Source organism: Lampris incognitus, chromosome 18 (genome assembly GCF_029633865.1).
Source record: "Lampris incognitus isolate fLamInc1 chromosome 18, fLamInc1.hap2, whole genome shotgun sequence".
NCBI lineage: Eukaryota > Metazoa > Chordata > Actinopteri > Lampriformes > Lampridae > Lampris > Lampris incognitus.
Genome location: NC_079228.1, coordinates 23,930,971 through 23,950,378, shown reverse-complemented (window position 1 = coordinate 23,950,378; position 19,408 = coordinate 23,930,971). Strand labels below are relative to the sequence as shown.

General features: G+C 48.1%; 1 protein-coding gene and 1 long non-coding RNA gene across 2 annotated transcripts in view; one reads left to right on the top strand and one right to left on the bottom strand.

The window, feature by feature from the left end:
• Positions 1-4,267, bottom strand: part of LOC130128289 (uncharacterized) — a 166,051-nt gene extending 161,784 nt beyond the window's left edge. Inside the window, exons 1-3 of the long non-coding RNA XR_008811908.1 lie at positions 4,209-4,267; positions 2,717-2,839; positions 2,391-2,474 (exon numbers count right to left, since the gene is read on the bottom strand). This is a non-coding gene — a long non-coding RNA (uncharacterized LOC130128289). The remainder of the gene's footprint in view (positions 1-2,390; positions 2,475-2,716; positions 2,840-4,208) is intronic.
• A 661-nt stretch (positions 4,268-4,928) lies between these two features.
• The window catches only part of ext1b (exostosin glycosyltransferase 1b), a 152,859-nt gene continuing 138,379 nt past the window's right edge, over positions 4,929-19,408 (top strand). The window contains exon 1 of the mRNA XM_056297922.1: positions 4,929-6,502. Coding sequence (XP_056153897.1) covers positions 5,559-6,502 — 944 coding nt within the window. The 5' untranslated portion in view covers positions 4,929-5,558. The remainder of the gene's footprint in view (positions 6,503-19,408) is intronic.

Here is a 19,408-nt window from a genome sequence, read left to right as displayed (position 1 = left end):
CTCCCTCCCTCCCCCAGCATTTAAACCCAGCCCAGTTTGGCCGAAGCGATCCCGGCTACCGAGCCGAAAGGTCACTTTGAATAAATAAAGAACGGCGAGATCACTAAGCATCCCACACATCGACTGAGCGGCACTTTGGAAGGATAGCCAAGGCTACACCATTTCGTATTCAGTGGCCCAGAGCTATTGGTGAAAACTGTCAGTCTGAAAAGCGAACGTCCAAGTCCAGATTGACTCCCACTCATTTGCCACGGCTACATCAGTCAGTCACATTGCTTCTTTAGCGTGACTGAAACTTCTTGCCTGTTCGCCATTGAACCGTTTGCTGTTGTCAGCTCTGAGATGAAAGAAAGAGTTTGACATGTATTCACTCACTCACTCGCTGGTTCGGGTGGAGAAGGCCCGTAAGGATTTCACCCGGGGCAGCGTTTGACTGCAGTGAAGTCCAAGTTTTATAGCACTCCCTCTCTAAACGTCTAGCGTTCTCAGAGTTCACACGGATAATCTCTCCTTTTTTTGTTTTTGATCCCCCCCCCTTTTTCTCTCCAGTTGTTCCTGGCCTATTATCCCACTCTTCCGAGCCATCCTGATCGGTGCTGCACCCCCTCTGCCAATCCGGGGAGGGCTGCAGACTACCACATGCCTCCTCCGATACATGTGGAGTCACCAACCATTTCTTTTCACCTGACAGTGAGTGAGGAGTTTCATCAGGGGGATGTAGCGTGTGGGAGGATCACGCTATTCCCCCCAGTTCTCTCTCCCCCCTGAACAGGTGCTCCGACTGACCAGAGGAGGCGCTAGTGCAGCGACCAGGACACATAGCCACATCCGGCTTCCTACTCGCAGACACGGCCAATAATGTCTGTAGGGACGCCCGTCCAAGCCAGAGGTAACACTGGGATTCAAACCAGCGATCCTCGTGTTGTTGTTAGGCAACAGAATAGACCACCACGCTATCCAGGCACCCACAGGAATAATCTCCGGGAAACAACGGCACAGGTGACAAGACAAAAGACCGCATATGAATACTTGAAAGGGTTTCCGTTATTTTTCCGAGTCATCCGCACAGCAACAGACAGAGCAGTATTTTTGGAAGCGAGGCGCACACTCCCGAGGAGACCATGTCGAGGATATTACACACTACATCAGCGCAACTCAATTCTCCGGTTTTATGAGGGCCTCCGCAACTCTCTACAATGTGAACCGTGTTGGATTCGCGGCTTGTTATTCACACTGCTCACGCACAGGGCGACACACACACACACACACACACACACACACACACACACACACACACACACACACACACAAAACACACACTCAAACAGCATAAACCAAACAAGCACAGACGCAGGCCCACATGCATAGACACACGCACACTGGGGCGGATCAAATGAACCACATAAAAGGATGCATTTACAGACTTTCTTTTATGAAGGGTATGTTGAAAATTGGTGTGCATGGCTACCTGCACACACACACACACACACACACACAGACACACACACACATGGCCTTTGCCAGCCAGGCCGTTCCAGGTCTCTGGCTCGTTACATCATCCAAAGGGGAGTTTATCAGCAACTGATCAGGAGCAGCCTGAAGACTCTCAAAGGTTGTTTTGTCTTCCCTTTGCCTGGAACTCCCTGAACCCAAGGATTACTTTGCAGCCGTGGGTATTTGTTTACCATGGCCTGAATTTGCAGGTCTTTATCATGGCTGCCTGCCGTCATGCAGAGGAAGTGCTTCTCACACAGCTTATCGGTGCCAGGGGAACTACAGACAGCCTTCAGGTAATCCAATTGTTTGCTCTACCAACCATTTACAGTTTGTTCATTTAACCAAGCCATAATACCAGGTGAAAGGGAGTCATTAGAAGAGATTGATTGTGTCTATCCTTCTTGCTACATGGGTGAGAAACAAAGCAGCATTTTGTCCGGTACTATAAAATGAAAACAACAAAAAGTCGTCTACTCGTCTATATCCCAGATTCACAGTCTGAATGTGTGCCGTCTGTAATGCAGATCTTCCAGGGCATTTTCTTTTTCCGGCACTTTAGAGCGACTCATTGCACAGTAAATGTCTTTGTTAAGAATAAATCAAATGCAAATAAAAATAAAAACCTGGAACAGCACAATGTGTGAACACACTGTGCTGTTCGTCAATCCATATGTGGATAAAAGTGCAGCAAAAATAACAGCCGGGGGGGGAGGGGGGATAAAATAATAGGGAGTTGTTCCTTATCTGATGTGAGGGTCTAAGGATAAGGGGTTATATTTGCTGTAAAGCCCCAAGGCAAATTTGTAATTTGTGATATTGGGCTATACAAATAAAATTGACTTGACTTGACTTGACTTGACTTGAGCGGTGTTGCATCAAAATAAAATACTGACTGAGATGGACTTGGTAGCTCCTCAAAGGTCTCAGAGCTGGCCAGATTTGCTCTTCTTCACAGATCTGAGCAGTTCCGGATGTTTCTGCAAGGGCAAAAGACCAAAGCATAATTGAAGAAGGGAAATTTTCTGAGATGAAACGAGCAAAAGGGTAAACAAGGACGGATGAAGTTTCAGCTGAGGGCAGGGACAATGAAGGGAGGAGCCCGCCGTCAACAACTCCCTCCCGCCGCTGACAAACTGCTATTAAAGCTCAAAATGTAATGATTTAATCATTTAACTATGTACTTTGAAAATTGGAGCCAAGTAAATGATTTAGTACTGACCCCCCCTGACCTTTGGACCCACATGTGCCCCTGCTGGCTTTGGGCTGAACTCCATCAAGAGCACTCTGCCTGGCTCTGACCAGCTTTCAGCTTCAACACAAGTCGTCTCAGTCGAGTCAAATGCTGAGGGGGATGGTGAATTTAGAAATCAGGTAACTACAACACCACAACAATATCAAGACCAAATTATCTTCTGTGGTTGAACTTTGATCAAGCCTCCACACATGTTGTGTTTCCCATTAAAGTTGTGTATAATTCTAACTAAATAATATCAAATACAGCCCCCGGGTATAAACAAGAAGATTTTTCTCCCTGCCATCTGAAGAGGCATAGGTGGTAAAATTGGCAAGGGGTTGGGTTTCATGTCAGGATGGGGAGTGGAAGTCCCTCTGTGAGGACAAACAGCTTATGTGGGTAGAGACAAGAACCCATTCTGGTGGGTGGAATTCAGCAAAATATTTGATAAGCTAATAATAATAATAATAGAATTTATTGATATAGCACTTTTCAAAATCAGCATTATAAAGTGTAAAACCAAAAATACAGCGAAGAGCCAATGACGGAGAAAGAAACAAGAATAAAAAACAAGATCACATTAAATCCATAGGAATGTCATCTCATAGAAACACATCTTAAGACGGGACCTAAGTGATACAGAAGGGGCCGATTTGATAACCCCATTTACCTGCTACAGCCCCCTTTTCTCTACAATCCGGTGAGCAATAAAGAGCTCAATCTGATGCCATGGGTGCATGCAAGACTTCTCACAAGCAAATCGGGGAAGGTAACACCACTTATTGTATATTGTGGGACAGCAGTGAAGGGAGGAGCAACCCTCTGTCACCAGCATATTCTGATGATGAGAGCTGGCTAACCGCAGGATGCTGGCCCCTCTCGCAGCCAGCCCCACTAATTAGTCCCCCTCTCCTAAGCTAATTGGCCGATAAAAAATGAGGATGGCCTCTTCACCCAGCCTGGATGGTGTGCCACCAAACGGCAGTGTGGGGGATTATGCAGGTTTATGAGGGATAGTGACACTCAGTCACAACCACTCCTCCGCCATTAATCTCTCTGTCAAGCGGGGCCCCCTGCAGTGTCACTTTGGTCTGTTATAGATATGTGGGGGGAAAATGTTCCCTCGGGTTGACCTCTCCCCTCATTGTCATTTGTTTACCCCATTCCTTAACTACTCTAATGTCTTAATTTTTCTGCTGTTTAGCACAGAAAACAGTGCTGTGTACCACTGCAGTGACATGCTAGGGAAACTACCCTAGGGGGGGGGTATTACTGTGTAAATCACAATACCTTGCTGACAGTGATTTTGTTGGCACGGTGTGTGAAATGTGGGCCGGTGATTCTGCATCGCCGAGAAACCTGTTCGACAGCAGATTTGAACGTCAAATCTGTGCCTCCGAATTCATTTTAATTAACTAATCGCAGCGTAGCAGCCACACATTGAAACAGATAGATGTATGTTTTTGTACCGTCCTACCTCAGGAAATCACGGGCAAATCCAACACGCTGGAGTTTGGCGCGTTATACCGTCTTTGCCCGAAACGATATGGAAAGTCGTGGGCGCTGCCCAGCGTGCGTAACGTCAAACAACACCGGGCAGAGGTTTTTCCTGTGACGACATTTGGCAGAAGACGGTCACGGCTTCAGAGAAGTTCGTTGCAAAAGTCCTCAGCTGTGTGCTTCCTTTTCTTCACCCCCATCCAGAGGGCTCCGGTTGTGAATGGGTGCATCCCGAAGACCCGCCTTTTCCGGTGTGACCCAACGGACCAATGAGAAGAGCCGGTACGCTCTGATGGGACGTTACGTCAGCTGCCGTCGTGTCGGGATTGGAATGTTACAGAGCAACAATCGGAACAACTGAGCATTCGGTAATTGGACACTACAGGATCACACAATCCCGTTTTTTTTAGAGCTTTTTATGTGTATAAAATAAATCACACCGTAACTGCACATATTAGTCTCCTCCAGACTGCTGTGCCCAGTGAACTTGGTTTAAATTCCGCCGATGAGATTATTTAATTTTTGCCCGTTTGAGGGTATATCGGGACATTATAAATAAGAAAAGAAATGAAGGGATTCGTGAGATTACAGTCACGCCGTTAAAGTGCTTCTGCGTAACGAAGCTCTGCATTTTTTGTTTGTTTGTTTGTTTGTTTGTTTGTTTGTTTTTGATTTGTCTTTTTTTTTTCTCTCTCCTTCAATTTCATGGAACCGCGGAATGATAAATCGCCCGGGAGAAGAGCGAGGAATAGGACACATCCACTTCGAGGCATTTGGATCTGAGCGCGGCGGCCACACCGACCGGGTTTACGCTGCCGGTCCATGTGTAGACGACTTTAACATCACCCCTGTAGGATAAACGTTTTCGTCCGGGTTTGACCGCAAGAACCCCTGCCGCCGTTCACACACGGGGTAAGAGTTTGCAGACGGTGTCCAACACCTCCGCCCGGACGCAGTTTTACATGTGAATAGCCCAGTGCACTACAGCCCGGGTCTGAATGAGCGTACGAGGAGAGAGGCAAAATCTAGCCGATTGTTTCCTGCTGGGTTCAGGTCAGCGCTTATTTCGGTGCACACCTAAGTACTGTGCAATGGTAAAACCGTGCCGAAGAGAGAGAAAGGGACGCCGCTTGTAAAGTCGCCCACATGCTCTGGATCAGCGGCCGGACTCGGGAACGGAAAACGCTGAAGGAGGGAGACGCGGCGGAGTCGGGATCGTCGGAGGCTGCCGGAGGATGGAGCGGTGTAGCAGGAGGTGGTGAGAGCCTAACTTGGGGCCACTTCAGAACAACTCTTCGCAAACAGCTCGCTCCTGTTCGTAGGACACATGCAGGCCAAAAAACGGTATCTAATCTTGCTCTCCGCCGGTGCATGTTTAGTTCTGCTCTTCCACTTCGGGGGGGTCCAACTTCCAGCGGCGAGCAGGAGCCGGCATGACCGCAGCCGCCATGGATATCGGCCCGATCAGCCCTGGCCTCATTTCTCCGACCCTTTACAACCTTTCCTTCCCTGGGATCGGACAGACACCGAGGAGTACAACCATCACATGTCGCCGAAGCAAAAGAGGGACGTCAACACGAGTGTTTACAAAGGCAAACGGTGCCGCATGGATTCGTGCTTTGATTTCTCCCTGTGCAAGAAGAACGGTTTCAAAGTTTACGTTTACCCTCAGCAGAAGGGGGAGAAAATCTCAGAAAGTTACCAGAATATTTTGTCCACCATTGAAGGGTCGAGGTTTTACACCTCTGACCCTGGACAGGCGTGTCTCTTTGTCCTCAGTCTGGACACTCTGGACCGGGACCAGCTCTCTCCGCAGTACGTGCACAATCTAAAAACCAAGGTCCAGAATCTGCCTTTATGGAACGATGGCCGGAACCACCTCTTATTTAACTTGTACTCGGGGACGTGGCCAGACTACACGGAGGACCTGGGCTTTGACATAGGCCAGGCCATGCTGGCCAAGGCCAGCATCAGCACCGAGAACTTCAGGCCCAACTTCGACGTGTCCATCCCCCTCTTTTCCAAGGAGCACCCGAGGACCGGCGGAGAGAGGGGGTACCTCAAGTACAACTCTATCCCGCCTTTTAGGAAGTACATGCTGGTGTTCAAGGGCAAGCGGTACCTGACGGGTATCGGCTCAGACACGAGGAATGCCTTATACCACGTCCACAACGCCGAGGATGTTGTGCTGCTCACCACATGCAAGCACGGCAAGGACTGGCAGAAGCACAAAGACGCGCGCTGTGACAAGGACAACGCAGAGTATGACAAGTAAGTGTGAACGGTTCCGTCTCGCTGCACACACTCGTCGGGTTTGTTTTTAACTTGAGACGCTGCGGTGTCGTCCGGTGTGAACACAAGACCCTGATCCGGTCAGCGTGAGTCCGAGCGCAGCGTAACATCCTGCCCACACGGGACACAGTGCAGAGGTGCACATCCCCGGAGGTTCCCGTGGCCGTGACGCACCGTGTGTCTGTTTTAACAAGCAGAATACCGGAGTGACGTCATGGCCGTACGCTTCAGTTTGACGGCGTTTCCCAGGGTCCTCCCCAAATGGCTTATGATCCTCGCATTGCCCCCACCACCACCACTCCCCCCCCCTGTCACCTCGCTCCCCCTCATGCGTGAACGGAAAGCTCTCCAGCTAGTCTATTACCTCTCTGGGCTGGCGTAAATCACCCAGACCCGCCCCCCCCCCCTCCCACCCTCCCTCCTGGCGGAGGAATTCAACCCCACTCCACGGGAGCGCCACAGCCAAACCGGGATGTGCACTGACATGTTTGATCTGCTCCCCAATACTTGGTGCAGATTTAGTCAAGGTCAGTAAAAGTGGCGGAGTGCGACGACACACGTGGCCTGTGAACGGCACGCCCTGTTTAAGGGCGCGCCGAGATACGACTTACAAACTGTTTAGGTGCCTCATGACAGGCGTGATGGCTTTTAAGTTGACTTATGGAGCTATTTAGCAGAAATATATCCGCCAAAGTGGGTTAATTATCCCCTTAATTTCCATGAATTATTACCTTCATTTCAACTCAGCCCCTCGGGGTAGTTGGTTACCTCTAATTTCGGAGGTCTCTGTTTTGTCAGGAGGGGTAATGAGGGATTCTTGTGTGAGTTAGCAGCTAAACTCATAGGTTTGGCATTTTTTGTGATATAGACGGAAGAAGCACTGTCGGTGAAGTTTACATAGCAAGAGTGCATAGGCCTATGTATAAGCCCGGCGATGAGTGACACCGAGATTGGTTTCCATTTATCGACTTGCAGATTCTGTACTTTCCTAAGACTTGGATAAACTCAGGCATGTGATAACAGACCCACTCTTTGAAACAGCCTTTTGTTTTGTGTGTGTGTGTGTGTGTGTGTGTGTGTGTGTGTGTGTGTGTGTGTGTGCACCTTGACAAAGCTGTTTGAGGAGAGGACATTATACACACACGGAGAGTTAGCCTTCACATATTTCCTTTCGAATCCATCACAGGAGTGGGTAGGGTGGGATGCATAGTGAGATAATGGAGATTATTGAGTCACATTCAGGTATGTTGGACCTTTCTTGAACTTGAAGTGAACTCTTCAATGACACACAAATGATGCAAAAAAAAAAAAAAAAGACCAGCTCTGACAAATCTTCACGAGGGTGCTCCTGACTTTTCATGTCGTCTTTTTTTTAAGCTTGTGCGCACACACACACACACACACACACACACACACACACACACACACACACACACACACACACACACACACACACAGACAAAACAAAAGGCCGTTTCAGAGTGGGTCTGTTATCACATGCCTGAGTACTCTTTCTTTTCCCCTCTCTTGCATTTGCTTCGCTCCTCTGAATGCATTTGGCCCGGTGTCACCTGGAGAGATGTGTCGTCTGTTACCTGATGTTCCAGCCGGGTATGGACGGCCCAGTCCTGTTTTGCTCTGTTACCCAAAAGCACCCCAGTCCTTGAGGATCGAGGCTCTGTTCCTCAAAGGTTGTGCAGCTTTCGGGCCAGGTTGGCTCCACAGTGAGCTCTCCAACACAGGCGTCCTCAGTAGTTTTGGGAAAACCACATCTCTCTTTGCTCTTTCCACGGTCACGTGTTTCACAGATTTGATCAATATTCCAGACTATTTAGTCATTTCCTTGCCAACATGGCCACCACCTTCCCCCGTAGCCACTGAGACTTAATAATAATCAGTCCAACTTGAAATTTACAGCTCGCTTTTCTGGTGGTTAGCCCAGTAGTTTGCTTTTCATGCAGCTCCAGGAATGCAAGTCGTCTTTTCTCATGACCTCAAAAAAGGGGGCCTTTGCGGGCGACTAAGTACTCGGTAAAATTTAACCTGTTTTTGGACTAGTTCTCCGCTTTGCCTGCCATGTATTGTTTAATCAGCAAAAGGCGCATTTGGCAGCGTGGCGTAGCTAATAAATTTGAAGCCAGTTTTCCCCCCGAATGATTTACAGATCAGTTTAATTTTAATCATATCGATGCATTTCATTTTAATCCCGTTTAAAGACCTTTGGGTCCCAGCCCAAGCTTTAAAAAGCACTGACGTAGCTGTCTCAGGTAAGTGAGTCAATAGCCCAGTGAGCCGGCCAGCCAGTTCCATTTCCATAAGCGGAGGAGGGGGAGACGGGGGAGGGGGTGGGGGGGCTTGCGGGGACATCGTGGCAGGGAATGAGGAATGCACACACGTGTTGGAGCAGCTGTTAGGGGTTGAGGATGGAGCTCAGCCAAGGCAGGCTGACTCGCTGTACAGCTTACATACCTGGATGCTTTCATTGCACATTAGGCCGATACACACAATGATGACCCAGAACATATGCATGCTTTGCTCAGGTGTGAATATATTTAAAAAAACAAAACAAAAAAAAAAACAGCTCAACTTCTCACACACACACACACACACACACACACACACACACACACACAAAGTGTAGTAAAAAGGTGAAACATCAACAGCATCCAAGTGTCCATCTTTGCGTTGCCCTTTGACCCCTCTGCTTTCCAAAAGAGCTCAACTGGAAGGTTGATCACAAGCCTGTATAGCAGGGGTTCTCAAACTGATTGCTCGAAGGTCCACATCTGATTTTTATTCGAGGTCAGCGGTCCGGAGCGACTGGCGATAATAGCATTTAAACAACTCACTACTTTTAGTGCTCTGCGAAGACCCACCCTGCGCTGCCTCTGATTGGCTGTAACCCTAATGAAAACTCCCATACTGGTAGGCTACTCGTTACTGTCATTTATGGTCGCGCTAGTTCCACTCTGCTCTCTGTGTTTCAACGAGGGCGGGGCTCAGCCCCTTCTCACACACACAACACACACACAAACACGCACACACACACACACACACATACATACACACACACACACACACACACACACACACACACACACACAAATCAAATTCTCCGGTGTAACTTTAATGCATGAACTCAGCAGCAACAACACATAAAAATAGAAAACGTTACACTTCTTCCCCCCCCCCTTTTTCTCCCCAATTGCATCCAGCCAATAACCCCACTTCCGTCCCGGTCGCTGCCCCACCCCCTCTGCCGATCCGGGGGGGGGGGCTGCAGACTACCACATGCCTCCTCCGATACATGTGGAGTTGCCAGCCGCTTCTTTTCACATGGCAGTGAGGAGTTTCACCAGGAGCATGTGGGAGGATCATGCTATTCCCCCCAATCCCCCCCCCAAACAGGCGCCCCAAACGACCAGAGCAGGCGCTAGTGCAGCGACCAGGAGCATAACCACATCTGGCTTCCCACCCGCAGACACGGCCAATTGTGTCTGTAGGGACGCCCAACCAAGCCAGAGGTAACACGGGGATTCAAACCAGCGAGCCCCATGTTTGTAGGCAACGGAATAGACTGTCACGCTACCCGGGCAGCCACACTTCATAACGTATTGTATTCATAACATGAGGTGCAGGCTGGGTCCGGATGCCGTTTGATTCAGATATGTACCGAGGTCCGGACTTTGAGAAGTTCTGCTGTATAGTCCTCTATGAGGCACAGCACAAACACAGCTATGTGTGTGCATGGGCACACATGCACACAAAGCCATTGACATGTATACAATAAGACATGCAGACAGACATGCACACAATACGTGACCGTGGACATGTATGCAATATGACGTCCGGACAGACGTGCAGTCGCCCATGCAGATACACACACATAAACGATGGGGCTGCGTGCTCTCGTTCCATTGACTCGATTGATTTCTCTTAGTTTCAATTGTTTCCAATTGGGTTCGCTTGCTCCTCTCCTCTCCATGTTCAAAACATCGATGAAAGGGTCAATTCACTGATATATTATCCAGTGAGACTTCGGGGCTGCTGACAGAGCTCCTGGGAAAGTGGGACAGCGAAAAGCTATTAAAGACTTGATAATACCGGCTTTTCAAGTGTTAGGTGGGTCATTGCAGTCGTGACATGCCATGCCACGACTTTCATAACCAGGCATTAGTGATTAGAAATGGGATAGCTGTTTTTGTTAGGTTCTTTTTCTCCTCTGCAGAGTCCCCCCCCTCCCCCCTCCAATACTTGCCCGATTCTAATGTAAAAGCCATGTTTCTCTGCCTCCTGTTATTTCCCGTTTTATGTTTTCCCTGTCACATCCTATTACTCACTCACTCTCACGCGTGTTTCCCAATAAACAGGATCTGATGTAACAGCCTGTGTCACTTGGGCTTAGAGACTCCTAAGAAAAATAGTTTGACTGTTGAGGGAAACGGGGCTGAGTGAGAGCGGCTGTGTCATTGCAGTTATCATAGGTGCCTTTTTTGGTATCATACCGACCCCCTGAATGATCAGCCACAAGCTGCAGCATCCCAGAACCGCCTCCTCCATACACACACACACACACACACTCAGGCCTGTCACCTTGTGCTGTGTGTGTGCGTGCATGTGTGTGTGTGTGTGTGTGTGTGTGTGTGTGTGTGTGTGTGTGTGTGTGTGTGTGTGTGTGCATGCGCCAATGTTATTCTAATGGCCTTCTTATTCCATCAGCAAGTAGTTTCTTACCCAGAAATGAATGGTAAAGTCATATCTCACATGACGCAAGTCCATCAGACGGAAGTGTACTGTTATTATCGTGGAGTGTTCCGGTAAAGGCTGGTATTATTTGCGCTCTAGTAGGCCTTTCAACATTATTACCCTCTCCCTCCCTCCCTCATTTTAATACTTAACCAGCTCCGTCAGCCCATATTGACTTTGTACTTTAGCCACTAGCCGGTGTTCAAGGTTGCTCAGGCAGCATGATCACTGACTGACTGACAGTAAAAGCCAGTGGAGTTGGCCAGAGATTGCGTGATAATAGTCTGATGTATCCATGAGTTTATACGTGCTGGAATGAAAAAAAAAACAAGAAATGAAGAAGAGGCCTGCAAAATGCGTGCAGTGTGTTTTTCCCCATTAGAAGCCAATGACTGTAACGTCAGCCAAGTGTTGTGTAGCGTTTTCATTTTCACAACTGTGTCATCAGCAGGAATTTTCCCACTTGAGAAAATCCTCTCGAAAGCGTGAGGGGATGTGAAATGCTAAAGAGGAAGGGAACCGACCTCTTACTCACTCTCTCACTCTGTCTCTCTCTCTATGTCTCTCTCTCTATGTCTCAGCTGTTTCCTCCTGTCTGTCTTTCTCTCCCTCTCTTTCCATCTCTCTATGCCTGTCTCTTCTCCTCAGTCCTCCTTCGCTCCCTCTCTCTCTCTCTCTCTCTCTCTCTCTCTCTCTCTCTCTCTCTCTCTCTCTCTCTCATACGCCCCCACCTCCAAGCCAGATGATGTGGAAACACTAATGTGATTTGGGTGCAAATGGCTCAGCGCCACATTTCCACTTTCCGCTTTTTATGACAATGGAGCGGTTGACACTTTGTTGACACAGCGCTGCAGAACAAGGAGCGGCAGCGATACTGGCCAAGCAAATATAACGGACGACACATCTCCGCCTTATCTTGGTAAAACACCACATTATGAACGGCAGTACCGTTCACCTGACTGTCGTGCAAGGTGATAGCGGATCTCCTGAGTCTGCGGCGTTGACGCAGCTTCAGCACCGCCGTTTTGAGGCGGCGCCTGTCACGCGCTGCGGGATGCCGTTGTTTGTTTTTCTTTTGTTCGATTAATAAACCATGAATATTTCATGATAGACTGTTCTCGCTTAGATAAAGGACTACCTCGTGCTAAAGAATGCTAATGATGCTGAGGATAATTAGCTCGGAATCAGCATGGCTTAATTTGAGCTCTTTGATATTGTGTGTGTGTGTGTGTGTGTGTGTACGTGTGTGTCTGTTTGTGCGTGTGTTTGTGTACGTGTGTGTGCGTACGCCTGTGTGTGTGTGTCTGTGTGCATGTTTGTCTGTGTGTGTGTGTGTGTGTGTGTGTGTGTGTGTGAGAGAGAGAGAGGCAGCGAGAGAGAGGCAGAGAGAGAGAGGCAGAGAGACAGACAGAGAGGCAGAGAGAGAGAGAGGCAGAGAGAGAGAGGGGGCAGAGAGAGAGAGAGAGAGAGAGAGAGAGAGAGAGAGAGAGAGAGAGGCAGAGAGAGGCAGAGAGACAGGCAGAGAGAGAGAGAGGCAGAGAGAGAGAGAGGCAGAGAGACAGACAGAGAGGCAGAGAGAGAGAGAGAGAGAGAGAGAGAGAGAGAGAGAGAGAGAGAGAGAGAGAGAGAGAGAGAGAGAGAGCTATTTAAGCTGAGGACGACATAAAAGTGCTGTTTATTGTTTTAGTTTATCAGTTCGCCATCTTGTTTCCCTCAACTGTCTCCATGTCTCTTTTTCTCCTTCCATCTTTCTAGGGCCTGATTGGAAATCCTTTTTTCCTGTTTCAACTTTTGTCTTTTCACCCATTCCCACTGTCAGAAAGTTTATATAACCAACTAACATGACAACAACAAAAGCGAAATGTGGCTCGGTTCCACGTCTAACACCTGAAATCCGTTTGCGCGTCTCCGTCCTGTGATTGCGCAGTGTGCAGATCTTAGAGCCCTACTTTCTCTCTCTCTCTCATTTTACTCCCCTCATCTGTGAAGCTGTTGAGTCACTCAACGTTATGAGTCGTGTTTTCCGAAGTAAGTCGTTATTTGGGTGTTGCTTGAGGAGAGTCAGCACGGCTGGATCAGGGTGGTTTTGCAGGTTTGGTTTCTCAGCTTGGCTGTGTGACTCGTGTGCCTGTTGCGTTGTCTCTGAGTAAAACTAAAGACATTGAAAATGTTTCGGTGATGGACACTGTGTGAACACATGCAACAGTTGTAGAAAGCACAGAGCTTGGGCGTCCAGGTGATGTGGTGGTCTACTCCGTTGCCTACCAACACAGGGATTCGCTGGTTCGAATCCCCGTGTTCCCTCTGGCTTGGTCGGGCGTCCCTACAGATACAATTGACCGTGTCTGCGGGTGGGAAGCCGGATGTGGGTATGTGTCCCGGTCGCTGCACTAGCGCCTCCTCTGGTTGGTCGGGGGCACCTGTTTTTTGGGGGGGATAGCGTGATCCTCCCATGCGCTACATCCCCGTGGAGAAACTCCTCACTGTCAGGTGAAAAGAAGTGGCTGGTGACTCCACATGTATCGGAGGAGGCATGTGGTAGTCTGCAGCCCTCCCCGGATCGGCAGAGGGGGGTGGTGTAGCAACCGGGACGGCTCAGAAGAGTACAATTGGGGAGAAAAAAGGGGGGGGGGGTCCTACCAAAAAAGCAGAGAGCTAGCGGTCTCTTGGTCACAGTATGCTTTCTGAAGCTGTGTTTGCTTATTGCCAGAAGCTACGCGTGTAGTATCGAGGCCTCTTCACCCGCGGCCATAGCTGTGGTTTCCTGCACTGATAAACTATGAGCTCATGTACAGAAAGTATTTCTGTTATCGCTAACACGGCTCCGTAATGAGTCCAGGTACTTGAGTTTAGTGCCACCTCAGGATGTGCTAACATGATCCTGGCAAGCGGCAAGTCCTGCGAGGGTGGGCCTAGTGGTGCTGAGCCTCACCGACTGGTTGAATATACGTCACATTTCAACCGCCATGAACGTAACAACAACAAGCTTTTGGACAGTCCTCTGTATAAGCAAGGGGAAACAACAGTGATATATGATGGACGACTGGCGAAATCCAAGCGCTCGAGGAGTGTTTGGGTGGAGGAGCCTTTGCAGGGAGGATGTGTATATAAAGCTAATCAGCGTTGTGGGGAGCGGGGTTTGCGGCGAACGCCACAGAGATGCTGCCAGAAAAATTAATTAAAGAAATGACGCAGGGCTGGGAGAAGATTAAAGACCACAACGTTCTTGGTGGTGCTAACAGAAAAGCAAGCAAGTGGGTACGATGCGCTGCGTGTTGTTGTTGTTGGCCGGCGGCCAGCAAGCTGCAGCAGAGCCGGCCTTCTTGACTCAGCCGCAGCCTTGTTGCAGGCCGTGGTCGGGAGGGTAATCCTTCTTCCCTGGGATGTAAATGGATAAATTATGAGTTTATGCTAACGTTTGTCATCCCCGATGTTTGGAGTAAATTTGATTTCATGCAATCAGATTGAGAGATCGTTTGATAGTCACTTCCTCTCAAATGCGGTGTGCTACGTAAGTTGTTCCAGACCGGCAAATGTTCGAGTTTGATTTAGTCTTTGATATTTATGCTACAGCTAGATTCCAACTCTACCAATTTTCTGCCATGTAGTTGTTCGTTAAATTGTTTTTTATGGTGAAGTATGTCAGCCTGTGCAGTATTCCACGTGGTTTCCGGCACAGATGGTTCACAGAGCTTACGTTCCCAAACTTTCCGATGGAAAAAGGCCTAAAAAGTATTTCCTCTACTGTACCGAAGGAAAAAGAAACATCCGAGCGATCTTCTGGTTGACCGTTGTTTTGATAAGGATGATTTTTATGTCCATTTAAGCTCCTCGCTTATTCTTTGTGTTTGTTTTCTCCTGATTATTCTAGTCAAGTCAATTTTGTTTGTATAGCCCAATATCACAAGTTACAGATTTGCCTCAGGGGGCTTTACAGCAACCCAACATCCTGTCCTTAGACCCTTGCATCGGATAAGGAACAACTCCCTAAAAAAAAAAAAAAATTCTGCATATTTTTGTGTCGGCGTGGGTTTATTCCATGTGTGGGAACTCATCCATCCATGGTGCTGATGAGTCCTTGTGTTTCCCTGTGTTTGGGGTCTGTGTGTGTGTGTGTGTGTGTGTGTGTGTGTCTATATATATATGAATGCGTACGTGCGTGAGCCTGTTGGTGCGTTTGCACGTGCAAGCAGGCTGGGGGTCATGACCCCCGCTGTCTGTCCCAAGCTGAGTGACGAAGCAAAGGCCCTCTGCTCACTGACCCACATTCACCGAGGGATTACTGTGGTGGCCAAACAGCCGCTGGCCTCAGATAGGGGGCAGGGGAGCAAGACAGGGAGAGAATGAAGGGATGCTGGACATGAACTAGACACACACACACACACACACACACACACACACACACACACACACACACACACACACACACACACACACACACACACACACACACACACACACACACATTAAGATGAACCTGAGAGAGGACAGACAGAACTGCCATGTGAAGCTACAACCTAACTTACTGCTGACTGACTGACTGACTGCTCCTCTGGCTGGTAGAAAGGGATTGATCAACTGGGAGGGTTTCCCCCCCAAAATGAAAATCAATGAGGGCATTAGCACAGCAGTGGGCCATCCCCAGGAATCATTTCCTCATTAAAAGCAGCCTCCCGCCTCTCTGAAAAGAAAGCAAAAACAGAAAGAAATGATATGGAATAAAAACCTTGGACCAGAGGCTTTTGACGCTTGCAGTAAGAGTAATTGAAAGTGTGAGGAACAACAAGGCATCAAAACGAAATAGCTCCTCATCCCGGGAGTGTCAGGAAATGTTTGAGTGAATTAATAAGAGACAGAGGCAAAGCTATAAAAGTGGTGAACCCCCCCCCCTCTCATTTTCTCTCTCTCTCTCTCTGTCTCCCACTCTTTAACAGTCTGTATCTCTCGCTTTCTCTCCATCTGCCCGTGTCCCTCTCAGTTACTGTGTTGTTTAAGGTCTGCAGTCAGCCAGGTAAGGGAGGAGGCTCTGACAGCGGAGGACAGAGGGCAGAACGAGAGGAAGCGAGAGACCGGTATCAGATAGGCTGATGTTAAAAACAGATGATTGGGACAGACATGTGATTGCCTCCTCGTCAGAGTCCCTGCTGGTCCCCCTCTCTCTCTCTCTCTCTGTTGGGGCGGGGAATGGTGGGAAGACATGGGCGCTGTCGTTCAGACTTGGACAACAAAATGAGCACCGAGTTGTGATGTCTGTCTGGTTAAGTCAAAGATAGGGGACGAATTAAAAAGAATTTTTTTTCCAGTCTCATATCTCGTCTTTCTGCAGGTGGCATGGGGCATGCTGAGACAGGGGGCAAAGCTGCTCAGAGCACAGCATTCCCCTTCCGAACATTCCTACCCTCCCACATTTAGCTTCCTCCATGTTTCTTTTTTCTTCTTCTACCCATCAAGCCTGGTTGGCGTTGCTGCAATTGCATGACATCGTTTCCGCAGCGTCGCCGTAGTTTGCGCATGCGCAATAGTCACAACTCAAAAGCCCCGTGCTACAACTTCTTGCTGCTGGATGCAAAAGGGAAACGCACACGGTTCTCATTTTCCCTGTCTAATCTATAAGAGAAGTCTGGTATAATTTACTCCGATGTAAGGGATCATGGATACACGCAGTTTGTTGCTAGGGAGTGACGTGCAGGCTCTGTGTGCACAGCGAACCGCCAATCACAATCATTCTTGATAAGTTTGTCAAACAAGCGAAGCAGGCCCCGCTAGTCTTCAGTCACAACCTGAAAATGAGCGAAAAACACCAAAGAGGACGATTCTGTTGCAAAACGTAAAGCAATATCAGTTGTATGGATTTTTAAAATGTCAAATTATCTTTAAGACCAGGTGTTTTTTTTTTAATTTCCTTCTCTCGTTCATTTGGTTTTTTATTTTGGTGAAATGCCGACTACATATTGTAACGATGTACAATAGTGTGAACGTTGGAACGTGGTATTTGGGGGTATCTCCGACCCGTATCAGGATGTGTATGTGTCTGCTGTTGGTGAGCCTCCTCTGCCTGGAAGTTCTCAGCTCTCACGGTAGGATGGCCACATATTTTTACACACTTACTCTCCAACGAAAACCAAAATCTCTACAAATCAGCTTTTTAAGAAAAATTATTTTATAAATCAACCCAATCTTACCAAATAGCGCTATTCGAGTCATCTGGTGAAAATTCCTGTATTTTGTTCACATGTCCATCCGTCCATTATCCAAACCGCTTATCCCGCTGTCCGGGTCGCGAGGATGCTGGAGCCTATCCCAGCCACCACTGGGCGGGGAGACGCCCTGGACAGGCCGCCACGCCATCACAGGGCTTTTTCATATATATTGCAGAAATAAAATACTGCAACGTGTGCTTTCCCCCCACTATCGTGCTGCCCTATTAGACGGCTATGCGAGACCCCCCCCCCCAAGTAACAGAAACCCAGCATTTGTTTCCTGCCTCCCACGGTGTTTGTTGACTGTAATTGCGTGGAATTAAATTCAGCGAGCTTTTAGCAATCCCCGTGCGGTGAACGACTCCCTGTAGCGAAGCTGTGGGGTCACTGAAACGCTGTGGACAATGTTCTGTACGAGGCTCTGCTCTCAATCTGTTTCGTTTTCTCTGCTTTAGCTCCCCCACCATTTCACACGTCTAACTAGCCTAGCTGTTGGTGCCTTTCCTCTCAGCGAATTAGCTTTGGTTGGGGGTGTTTAACGTTATCTTGTGTATTGTTGTGGGGCTTCATCTGTGTGTGTGTGTGTGTGTGTGTGTGAAAGACAGTCCACACTAGATGTCTGAACTGAAAGTGAGACGTATGATTAAAGTCCACTGCTAGGGACACAGCACTATATAGGTGTGGTGTGCGTGCGTGTGAGAGAGAAAGGGACAATGGTCACAGGGGATTTGACCCTCTTCCTGAATCAAACTTTTATTGCCATGTGCATTACATGCACTAGGAATTTTAACTGGCGTTATCGGGTGGATTTGAATACAAGAAAAGAACAGTCTTAAAGTAGGGGTACGCAGTTTTTTTTATGGTGTCATTTGGGCAAAAATTCCTTAATGACCTTTCAGCATATTGTAATTCAAGTGGTCTGAGAGAAAACTAGACTTCTGTTCCTCCTCTTGGTTCTATATTCAGGGCTTTAAAAAAACCTAGCCCAGGACGGAAGATTTTAGCCAGCCACGGGTCAGCTCAGAGAGGGGGCGTTCCTATTGGCTGTTCTACAAACGCAGACCAAACGTATATACGATCAATTCGCGTTCGCCCTGAGCACCCCAGTCGCTTGTGGTTGTAACCCTAAAAATCAATGAGACAACTAACTATGAGATTCGTTGAAAAAAAGATATATTTTTTTAGATTACTACGATACAAGTTTAACAAGTCTCGCTTTCGCATTTCCCAGTTGTAAGAGCACAGAATAGAGATCGTAGGATATCTGTGCTGAAGAGCGATGCGGAGGTCATTTGGTGGGCGGGGCTTAGCGGAGTGATACGAGGCAGCAGAGAGATGCGGAAGGATTTGCGTTGGAATGTTCAGCGTTACCTCCCGCAGCTTTAAATTAAATCGTGTGATCCACACACACACACACACACACACACACACATTTATATTAAGATAGATGTAGGGGAAAAAAAACTTTAATTCATTTCAGTATGAGCTTGTTTCGTGCTTGTTTTAGTATTCCGCTCCTCCTCATTTGTTGATCACTTTTATCTACACTATTGGCATTTTTCAGAAAAAGAAAACACTATATATAAACAGATCTAAAAATATAAACGGTAAAAAGTAAAATAAAAGTACAATTTTATATACAAACCACAGAGTGTGTGTGTGTGTGTGTGTGTGTGTGTGTGTGTGTGTGTGTGTGTGTGTGTGTGTAAGTGTGTGTGTGTGTGTGTGTGAGAGGGTGGCTGTCCATGGGGGCAGAGAAGAAACTGTTCTTGTGGTGTGAGGTTTTGGTCCTGATAGACCTCAGCCTCTTTCTCCCCAGAGGAAAAATTCTCAAAAACCTGGTGTCCAGGGTGGGAGGGGTCAAGGTCCCGGAGGGTTCTCCTGAAGTCCACCACCATCTCCACTGTCTTCAGGGGTTTTAGCCCCAGGTTGTTGTGGC